Genomic DNA, 11242 nt, shown 5'->3' with positions numbered 1-11242 from the left:
TGAAGAACAAAAGAAAACGGAGTAAAAGAGATGAATCAACGAAGAACAAAGGAAGAAGAAGAAAAGCAGAAACTGCGGCAACCTCAGGAAGAGGCGCAGCAGGTGCTGCGTTTCTTCTCGACTTCTGTCTCCTGTTAATCCGTAAAAACAGTTTGATAAAAGGTTTTGTAAATCGGTTTTAAACATGATTTCGACGTAAATCTTACAATAATTAATACAAAGATAAAATACAATAATAAAAGTGGGATTTACACCCTCAGACTTACATGTTAGCGTTGGGAGATTTAACTAAATCGGTTTTTAGTGGTAACTCGACTCGATCTATGCAAATATGAAAGTGCCCTTGAAAAAGGATTTTAAAATAAATTGAATTGATTAATTGAGTGGAGTTGGTCAAATTGGTCGGTCATGCAAAACGAGACTGGTACTCAGAAGGATCCGAGCTTACGTGGTCGAAAGTTCAACCACGTAGATGTCAATAAGCAAGAGCACGGTCTTAGAATGCAAAGGGAGAAGAGAAAGGCGAACACTCGCGTGAGAAATATGAGGAACGAAGCTCCCTGTTGATACTAATCACACGGAGGAATTAGGGTTTAGGAAAAGATACGGAAGGAAAGATCTGAAAACAACCGACTTAGGTTAAACACGGAAACTTGGACAAAAAGAAAGCCCTGGAGAAAAGGCGTAGCAGGTGCTGCGTCCCTTAGAAGAGGCACAGCACTTACTGCGTCCTTTCTCGGGTAGGTTCCTTCTGCGCGAGAAACCGCTTTTGACAGCCTGTCGTATTTTAGGCATAACTTTCTCTGCGAGACTCGGAATAAGGTGATTTCGGTGGCGTTGGAAAGCTATGATAAAGATCTAGAACTTTCTGTGAAATAGGCCTCACCCAAAAAAGTCGTTATGACCTCGTAAAACGGGCCTAAAAGTCGGGTTGTCATTTTAGCTAAATGAAATGCACATTTTGTAATGTAAACTTTAAGTTTAGCCTAATGAAGTGACATGGGACTGAAAATGAGATATACCCACAACATTTTATGACATCCTAACCTTAGATAGACAAGCACATTGCTTTTGACTCGGGATTTGACGGTTTTAAGAAATGAAGACGGTTTTTGACCCGGACTCCAAATGTACTCTAATTACTGTCAAAACGACCGTAATGACACCTAGATGACAACCAAGGGGTAGACACAAGTGTATGAGTTATCTTTTATTAACCGATTTACGAAACGTCATAAAATCGCGACATATGCTAAACATGCGGCCCAATCATCACTGGGTGTTTGGCGGGAGGTACATAAACGAGGTATCTACACTAAGCAAGGGTCAAAATTGACTATTCTAGTCATCGAGTGTCATAAAATGAATGTTAAGCATGAACGTTTTATCTAGCGAGTAATTGTCATAACAAAAGATGAATTCATTAAATTCTTTAAAGAAATTCATTTTATTAATCCTATGTCGAAGTTCATGTATGATCTATGAATGTCTAATTCAATTAACATATATTCTACATATTAATTAGGCCAAGTTACGATTTAACAACGATAAACGATATAAACAAACATGTATACATCACAAATCAAATAAAACAAACTAATATGCGATTTTTTAGGAGGAAAAAAGTGCGGATCTAATAGTATTCTTGTTGCGGAAGCTCTCCCTTTAAAAGAAGGTATTTTAGCCGCTAAACACTTAAGAATCTCAATGTTAATTGTGGAGGGTGATAATTTATATGTTATTAACTCACTTCGTAGTACTTGTCACATTCCTTGGAAAATCTCTAGTATTATCAAGGATGTGAAATTAGACCTTCATTTCTTTGATGAAGTGATAATTAAACATTGCTTCCGTGAAGCCAACAAGGTTGTTGACTTCATGGCTTCTATTGGACATTCATGTCCAACTCTTTCGAGGTGGTTTGAAAGCCGGTGGCATCAACTTACCTCACTCATTCAAAAGGATGAGATAGGTTGGTCCTACCCTAGAGGATCAACCTAGTTTTTTTACCTTATAAAAAAATGCGATTTAAACAAATTATTTCATAATCAATATAAAGCATGCCAATTAAACATGAATTAAACCATAAATACTCATGCTTCTCCTTTTAACCAAACCTATCCCATAGAACTAGCCATGTATACTCATAAAATTAAACATGTGAAAATCATCTTGATTAAAACATGTTTATAAATGAATAAAAGACTAAACATCCATGCTAACATATATATATATATATATATATATATATATATATATATATATATATATATATATATATATATATATATATATATATATATATATATATATATATATATATATATTAAACATATGATTAGCATAATTACTAGTCCTAAACAGCACGTAAATCATCATTAACATTATAATCACCAAATATTAATAAATGAGACGGCAATTAAAAGAACGATAAAACAAACGAAATAAAGAGGCCATAAGGCCGTGACCAACACGAGAAAAAGGGAAGGAAATGATTCGGGATTTTGAGCACCTTTATCTTACATGTAAAGTTGGACACCACTCGGGATCCCATATGCAAGCGTTTCTAAAAGGCGCGTCTTCTACGATTTCAAATCAAAGTTTCAAAATAATTAAACAAAACCAATTTCGAAAACAAAACAAATTTGTGCGTAAAAATGCACTTCGTGCATTGATTTTCAAATGATGATTCTAACTTCGTTTCTCAACGGTTTTTAGTTTTAAAATATGTTTCGGAATCATGAGATTCCAAATTTTCATATTACCACAAAAAACAGAAGCAAAAATAATTTGAAAACAAAGAGAAATGAACGAGAACAAGAGCAGTCCAGAACTCGAGAAAACACAAATAATGGAGAAAATCGATGCTCTAAAGTTTGTCTAATATTTCATGTGAACTTTGTGCTTTGTTTCTGGATATGATAGGAGCTTAGAGTTGCTTTTATATGTGCGGTATGTGAGGCAAGGCTTAGGCTTTTTTGGTGGTTTAAAATCTCGTCCGTAAAATTGTCTTGAAGAGGGGTTTTTTAGCTGGTGCGAGGTCTAAAAATCTTGCATTGCTTGGGGAAGGGGATAGTGTAAGGAGACGGAATGAGGGATGTGGAGAGAGATAATCCGGTTTCAGTAAAAATGGAAAGGATAAAGGAGGATATTGTATTTTGATTTTGAGGGGATATGGTGAGCTAGGTGGGATAGGGAAAATATCTTCTTATGCTTCGGGAACAAGCTAGGAAAAAGGGAAGGGAAATGAGTTTGAATTGAGGCTCGAAAAGGGGACCAAATGCACCCTGTTTTGGCTCGCAAAAATAGGGGCACGGGTTGGGTTTTGGGTGCGGTTTTGGGCGAGGTCTGGGCTAAGCTTACGGCTAGGATAGGTGCTGGGTTGATGGGCTAAGTATGGGGTGGAAGGCTGGTAGGTGGTGATGGCAATGGGTGGTGGTTGGCAGTCGGGTTGGAGTTGCGAAACAGGGGCAGCGGGTTTGGGGTTGGATGTTTTGAATGAGTGGTTGACGGGAAAAAACGGGAAGCAGAGGGATGTGTGCATGGGGGTTTGAACTCATGACCACGGGGGGATGGGATGTGCCAGCTTTGCTTCTCGAGATTCGTGCTCAAACTTGTACAAAAAACGAGCTTAAGATTGTCTCACAAAACGAGTTTTAAACCGCTTTAAAATTAATTTTTCAAATTAAAAATAAAGCGATAAATCGTAAACCGTCACACATCTCATTTTTCCAAATAAATTAAAAAATAAAAAATTAGAAATAATTTATTTTTCAAATAAATCATAAAAGTTTTAAATTTTAAATAAACTTGAAAAATATAAAAACCAATGAAATAAATTCATTTATTTCAAAATCAAAACAAATAATTTAAATTTTATTTAAATTATAAAACCGTCAAATAATACCCGTCTCGCATCACAAAACGGAATCCATTAATGAGCGATGTAAGTAAACATGTGTCCTATAATCATCGGGTGTTTTGTCGGGATTTTTATAAATTCTAATATCGACAGATACGAGTATCTACAGAGTCCCCACTTTGACAGAGGCTTGGACAAGGCGAAAGTCAAGGTAAACCCCAAGTCTGTTGAACTGAGGATTTCGCGGGTCGTTTATAGTCCATTAGACTTGCGTACATAGCTCGCCAGTTAGAAGCAGTGATCATACCTGAAACAGGTTCTGGATGCCTTTGCTTTCATTATCGTCATATCAATTCATCATCGTTGGTCTTCGATCCATAAACTTTCATATATGGTGGGTTGAGCCTTATCTTTAGACGTCTACGTATCCGTTGTGACGGAATCAAACCCGCATCGTAGTTCGGAAAACATTGGCCTTGGCATTTGTTGGAAAGTAAAGACGCAACAATGGACAAATAAAGAGAACTTATCAATACTGGAAGAGAAAAGCAGTGTCGTGGTAATGTAGCCACTAACTTGAAAACTATATCGACACGACCGCGGTGGTAATCGTCTCACGCCGGTAGTTCCCCAAGGTTAACACTGCGACCCCCGTACACAACCACTCGTGTAAAGAAGCCTTGGAACAAACAGTAACAGTACCCAGAAATTTCATTAGCAAGAGAAGAGAAGAGAGAATTTGAGAGAAGACATGATAGTATTGTGTTATGTATTTTCTGAAGAGAGCAACTCTTTTTATAGTCGAAAAAAGAGTTGTTATAGAGGAAAAACGCTCCACTTAAATTGTGTTTAATGGAGCTAATTAAGCGCTCCTTAACTACAGCCATTAACCACGTTTGACTAATAAATTCAGAATATAAACACAACGGTGGGACAGTCCATTTAAACACAAGCCCAAAAAGGTAAAGTTGGGCCTTTGGCCCGCACAGCAGTTGCTCTATCCAAACCCAAACCCGAGCTCGAGCTCAATCCGGGCCGGGCCGGTGTGCGCGCGTGTGTGTTTGGACCCAAACCCACATGCCCAAATCTCCCAACAATATCCCCTTTGGTCCACTCAGTTATCCAATAATGAATAAAGAGCATTATAAACATAAGAGGGAAGACCAAATCCACCGATGTGGGATGGGAAGGCAAACTCAAGAGCTTTTGAGCCATCACTTCCAACAATCCCCCGCTGATGGCGAAGAAAAGAGCTAAAGAAAAATTCCTGGGTAAGGAAGGGTTGGATACTTAAACGTTCAATGTCTTTCGACTTGAATTAACGAATTAGTGAAATGAGGCAACAACTTACTTTTAACAAGTGAATATCTTTCGTTTTGAATTCCTCGTTGGACTTCGGTTGAGACCCCCACAACACATATCATACCTTCAAAAACTATTCGTTCCGCGATTTCAAAGTGCAACGCCTTATAGCCATGCGTTTACCCTGGTTTAAGTGAGTGCTCTAGCGAGAAATTTTATTTTCTCACATAGATGGTGGCTGAACCATCACACCCCTATAGGTAGCTCAAGTGCTTCTCAGTTGCACTTCTCGTAAGAGCTATTAAGGACAAAAGTCCAACTTGAAATAAAGACACAATCCATCAAGTGCGTCTCAAAAGTACCACAAAAAATGGCTATGGATTATCAAATGCCATAGGAATGGAAGCTATAGAGTCCATCAAGAATTACTCAAACTTGACTTAAGGACCTGAGTCCCATTCCCCTCGACATCTCAAGGACTACTCTCCTTGTTAACCCCCTTATAAAGGGTTCGACAAGATTATGTTCGGACTTCACATAGTCCAAAGCAATCACACTATTTTTATGGAGTTGTTTTTACCACACCGTGCCTAATTCGAATATGTCGTCTCTTACCATTATTGACATTATTCTTAGCAACACTGATTGTTGCCTGACTATCACAGTGTAAGGAGACTGGTGCAACACCCCCCCCCCACATATGCACGCCTGCTAGTAAGTTTCTCAACCAATCTGCTTCTTGACATGCCAACTCAAGAGCAATAAACTCAGACTCCTTGGTAGAGCGTGCTATTCAAGTATGTTTTGCAGACTTCCACGATATAGCACCTCCGCCTAAAGTAAACACATAACCACTAGTGGAACAGATTTCATCATTACCTGAAACCCAGTTTGCATCACAATATCCTTCTAACACAGCAGAAAATTTACCATAATGCAAAGCTAAATTAATTGTTCCTAAGTAAATGACGAAGTGCATTCCAATGTTCAACACTAGGGTTATGTGTATACCGACTTAGTCTACTAACAACATAAGCAATGTCTGGTCGAGTACAATTCGTGAGGAACATCACACTTCCTATAATTTTAGCATAGTCTTCTTGGGAGACACTATAACCTAAGTTTTTACGCAAAGGTACACTAGCATCATAAGGAGTTCTAACAGGTATAACATCAAAACTGTTAAATTTCTTCAACACTTTTTCGACATAATGAGATTGAATTAAGGATATTCCATTTGAGTTTTAAACAACTCTAACTCCAAGAATAACATCAACTTTCCCTAAGTCTTTCATCTCAAAACGTTATGATAAAAATTATTTGGTTTTATTTACAACAAATAAATTACTACCAAGAATTAGCATGACATCAACATATAAGAATATAATCACACAATCTGACCCAAACAATTTAGAATAAACACACGAATCAGAATTCTTGGTAATATAGCCGTCATCAATTAAAATGTTGTGAAATTTCCCATACCACTGTTTAGGTGCTTGTTTAAGACCATATAGTGATTTTCTCAGTTTACACACTTTACTCTCTTGACCCTTTACCACAAACCACTCGGGTTGAGACATATAGATCTCTTCCTTTAGCTCACCATTCAAAAAAGCAGTTTTGACATCCATCTGATGTACTACAAGATCATGAATAGCAGCTAAAGCAATCAGAGTTCTAATGGTGGAAATTTTGGTCACAGGTGAGTAAGTATCAAAATAATCAATATCTTTATTTTGTGTAAACCCCCTAACCATAAATCTGGCCTTGAACCGTTCTATTGTGTCATTAGGTCTCATTTTATTTTTAAAAATCAATTTTCTACTAATGGGTTTACTACCTTTAGGCAAATCAGTCAACTCCCAAGTCTGATTAGAAACAATAGAATCAAGTTCGTTTTTAATAGCTTCTTTCCAAAAATTAGCATCAATAGATCTCACAGCCTCATCATATATTTTTGGATCATCTTCTATTAAAAAAGCAGAAAAAAGCTCATCATAAGCGCAAATATCACAGGCATTTTCAGTTAGGTGAGTTCTAACAGAATCACTTCTAACAAAGTCACTGCCGAAGTTCTTTTCAATTCTAGGCCTTTTACTCCTTCTAGGTTCAAAAGCATGATCAACAGAGGTGCTACTACTAGTATGCATAGAACTATCAACAGGATTAACATGCAAAGCAGGAACAACAGACAATGATACATCTTTCTTTAAAGGAAAAACATGCTCAAAAAATTGGGCGTCTCTAGCCTCAGAGAAAGAACGGTCACTCAATGACGTTAATCTATAAGCAGAACTGTTTTGAGCATAGCCAACGAAAATGCAATCATAAGTCTTAGGTCCAATAGTAGGCCTCTTAAAGCTAGGTAAGGTTATTTAGCCAAACACCCCCACGCCTTAAGAAAACTAAAGTTAGGAGCGTAATCCTTCCATATCTCGTAGGGTGTCTTGTCTAGTTTCTTATGAGGTACCCTGTTAAGAATATGACAAGTTGAAAGCACCACTTCCCCCCATATATCATCAGAAAGGCCAGAACTTAAAAGCATTGTATTCATCATTTCTTTCAAAGTTCTATTTTTCCGTTCAGCTACTCCATTAGATTGAGGTAGGTAAGGTGGACTCTATTCATGAATTAAACCGTTTTTCGCACAAACATCTACTAACTAATTTGAGCCATACTCACCACCTCGATCGGACCTGACTCTTTTGATATTTCTATCAAGTTGATTTTCTACCTCAGCTTTGAACTTCATAAACATGTCCTCAGCTTCACTTTTATTTCTAAGCAAGTACACTTTCGTGTATCTAGAACAACCATCAATAAAAGTGACATAATAATGTTTACCTCTGCTCATAGTGTTCTTAAAGTCATCTAGGTCGGTGTGAATTAACTCAGGAAGACTTGTGTGTCTAGTTGTAACAGGTCTACTAGGTTTCTTAGCAAATTTAGCCTCGACACAACTAGGACATTTTTCAAAAACTTCAGAAGATAATGAAGGTATAAGCGACATAGACTTAAGCTTTTTATTTGAATCAACATTCACGTGACCTACTCTACCATGCCAAACATCAATAGACTCGGCGATATAAGCAGAAGTAGAAGCATTATTATTAATGATAGGAGAATCAACGTTTAAAACAAATAAACCCCCACAGAGATAACCCTTGCCCAGAAAATCCCCATTGCGCGACATTACAACCTTGTCAGCCTCAAAAATATGTTTCACTCCAGATTTGTTTAATAAGGCACCAAACACGAGAGTTCGGCGCAAGGTAGGAACATATAAAACATTATTTAGAGCAAGAGTTTTCTCCAAGGTCAGTTTGAGAAAGATCTTGCCTTTTCCTGTGATTACAGCAGAAGAAGAGTTACCCATGTAGACAGATTCAGCATTAGCCACATCTTCGAACTCAACAAATGGCTCCTTGTTAGCACAAAGATGCCTAGAAGCCCCTGTATCCAGAATCCAATCACTAGCATTGGCAACCAGATTTGCCTCAACCACCACAGCAGCAATGATATCATCTTTCTCAGCAAGATTAGCTTCATCAACTTTCTTTTGAGGACACTGGTAAGATTTACGACCTGGTTTTCCAGGGATATAGCACACCAGATTCTGATTTGGTTTCTGGATCTTACTTGCAGATTTGGTGAACTTTCCTTGACTGGAATTTTTAGCATTCTGACCCTTAGCTTGACCCTGACCAGCTTTAACCTTTCCCTTACCCTTGAACTTATCCCCATTTGAAGACCCACCAGTTTTAACGCGATTATCCTTTGTAGTAGTAAGAGACAATTGGACTGACTTATCTTTCAGACGATTAGCTTCTTCAGCCCTCATGTGACCTATCAGCTCTTGTAGAGACAAATCCTTTTTCTTGTGTTTCAAATTGTTTCTGTAATCATTCCAGGAGGGAGGAAATTTCTCTAGCAATACATTAGCTAAAAAGACTCCATCTAATTTCATATCCTCATTGACAACATCAGCACATAAATTCTCACAAACATGAACTTCTCAATAATAGGTTTGTTATCTACCATTTGAAACCCAAGCCACTGCCCGACAACATACTTCTTTTTACCCGCATCATCAGCCCCATACTTTTTCTCTAATGACTCCCAAATGGTCTTAACAGATTTATGAACCATAAATAGGTCAAAAAGGGTATTACTCATATGATTAAGGAGGTGACACTTAGCAGTTTTGTTATCCTTATCATGTTTCTTAATAGACTCCTCATTTGACTTTACAGTAGCAGATGGGGGTGGAGTAGTCTCGGCACTAGTGGCGACAACAAAAGAGGGAGGATCAGAAAACAGAACATAGTCGATTTCTAGTTGTTCAAAAAACATAAGCAATTTCTCAGACCACCTCTTATAATTCTGACCATCTAATGGTTCCAATTTCGACAAGTCAGGAATAGTTTTGCTCGAAATTACAGCCATTGTTACGATAAATAAATATAGTTTTCAAATTGTTGGAAAGTAAAGATGCAACAATGGACAGAAAAAGAGAACTTATCAAAACTGGAAGAGAAAAGCAGTGGCGTGGTAATGTAGCCACTGACTTGAAATCTATCGGCACGTCCGCGGTCGTAATCGTCTCACGCTGGTAGTTCCCCAAAGTTAACACTGCGACCCCCGTACACAACCACTCGTGTAAAGAAGCTGTGGAACAAACAGTAACAGTACCCATAAATTTCAGTAGCAAGAGAAGAGAAAAGAGAATTTGAGAGAAGACATGATAGTATTGTGTTATGTATTTTATGAAGAGAGCAGCTCTTTTTATAGTCGAAAAAAGAGCTGTTACAGAGCAAAAATGCTCCAGTCAAAACGTGTTTAATGGAGCTAATTAAGCGCTCCTTAATTACAGCCATTAACCATATTTGACTAACAGATTCAGAATATAAACACAACAGCTGGACAGTCCATTTACACACAAGCCCAAAAAGGAAAAATTGAGCCTTTGGCCCACACCGCAGGTGCTCTACCCAAACCCAAACCCAAACCCAAACTCTAGCCCGAGCCCCAGCCGAGCCGAGCCGGAGCGCGTGTGTGTTTGGACTCAAACCCACAGGCTCAAATCTCCCAACAAAATCCCCTTTGGTCTACTCAGTTATCCAATAATGAACAAAGAGCATTATAAATATAAGAGGGAAGACCAAATCCACCGATGTGGGATGGGAAGACAAACTCAAGAGCTTTTGAGCCATCACTTCCAACAGCATTCTGCAGTCATGGCCTAAAACGGAGCTTTTCAAAGGGAGGTTGTCGTTATACATTGGAGATACCTCTCCCATTATGTCACTCATTTGACTCATATATACATAGCCCACTTGAGCTGTAAATCGTCATCATTGGTGCCCAATCTTTGAGCAACGTTGTCTTAGTGTCGTTGTTGGTTATGTCCCGCTGGGGAATATTTTCATTCACGTTGTGCTCCGGTGGGGAGTGATTCATCTACATCTTACTTGTCGGAGACTTCTCCATTCATCATCGTAGTGGTCTATGGAGTCAAAGGCTACAGAGCCCCAGTTGCATTGGGTTCTAAAGTCGAAGACTTTATAGCCCCCAGTCGAAGCATATTCTGCTTAAACTTGGAGATATATCATGGCATAAAATACAATTCACATACCGTTATTTCGAACTTGCGGAAATCATTGCGAAAACATGGATGGGCCAGAGGCCCGGACTTAAACATTGAATTGGGTTTTCGACCCGATTTGCGCGTGGGGATGGGCTTTGTCCGGAACTAACATTTCATCATTTTTTTGAAAATAGGCTTCACCCGGAATCGACTGTTGTCAACATTCCACTTTGAAAATGAGCTTCGTCCGATATAAATACTTCGTTTTGAAAATGAGCTTCGCCCGGCTTCAACATTTCAAACAACATTTTCGAAAAATGTTTTTGAATTTTCAAAATTTCACCGGTGAGGAAATTTGCATATGATGGGCAGACATGTTTCGAGTTTCTGACTCGGGTATGTGACCCGTAAGTAACATGGGTAGGGCATAGCCCGCTACCTTTAAACAAAAATAAAATAAAATCCGTAAGTGTGTACGGGTTTTTAAT

General features: G+C 38.3%; 1 protein-coding gene across 1 annotated transcript; it reads right to left on the bottom strand.

Annotated features, from left to right (window-relative positions):
* Nucleotides 1–5953: 5953 nt before the first annotated feature.
* LOC141620194 (uncharacterized) lies at nucleotides 5954–9613 on the bottom strand. The gene is made up of 6 exons (XM_074437127.1): nucleotides 9174–9613; nucleotides 8424–9063; nucleotides 7864–8330; nucleotides 7048–7462; nucleotides 6044–6073; nucleotides 5954–5998 (listed from the first exon to the last, which is right to left on the bottom strand). The coding sequence occupies exons 1-6, from the start codon at nucleotides 9611–9613 to the stop codon at nucleotides 5954–5956; spliced, it is 2037 nt and encodes a 678-aa protein (XP_074293228.1).
* Between the last annotated feature and the right edge of the window lie 1629 nt (nucleotides 9614–11242).

The sequence above is a fragment of the Silene latifolia genome, chromosome X, assembly GCF_048544455.1.
Source record: "Silene latifolia isolate original U9 population chromosome X, ASM4854445v1, whole genome shotgun sequence".
Lineage (NCBI taxonomy): Eukaryota > Viridiplantae > Streptophyta > Magnoliopsida > Caryophyllales > Caryophyllaceae > Silene > Silene latifolia.
This window is presented reverse-complemented; position numbering and strand designations above follow the sequence as displayed.

Excerpts from the sequence above, each read along its gene's own strand:
- LOC141620194 (XM_074437127.1), bottom strand. The coding sequence starts at position 9,613 with ATGGCTGTAATTTCGAGCAAAACTATTCCTGACTTGTCGAAATTGGAA. Across the intron at positions 6,074-7,047 it reads AAAACGAACTTGATTCTATT|AAGGATATTGTGATGCAAAC; the intron begins GTTTCTAATCAG and ends CTGCTGTGTTAG. Across the intron at positions 5,999-6,043 it reads TGATGCAAACTGGGTTTCAG|GCGGAGGTGCTATATCGTGG; the intron begins GTAATGATGAAA and ends TGTTTACTTTAG.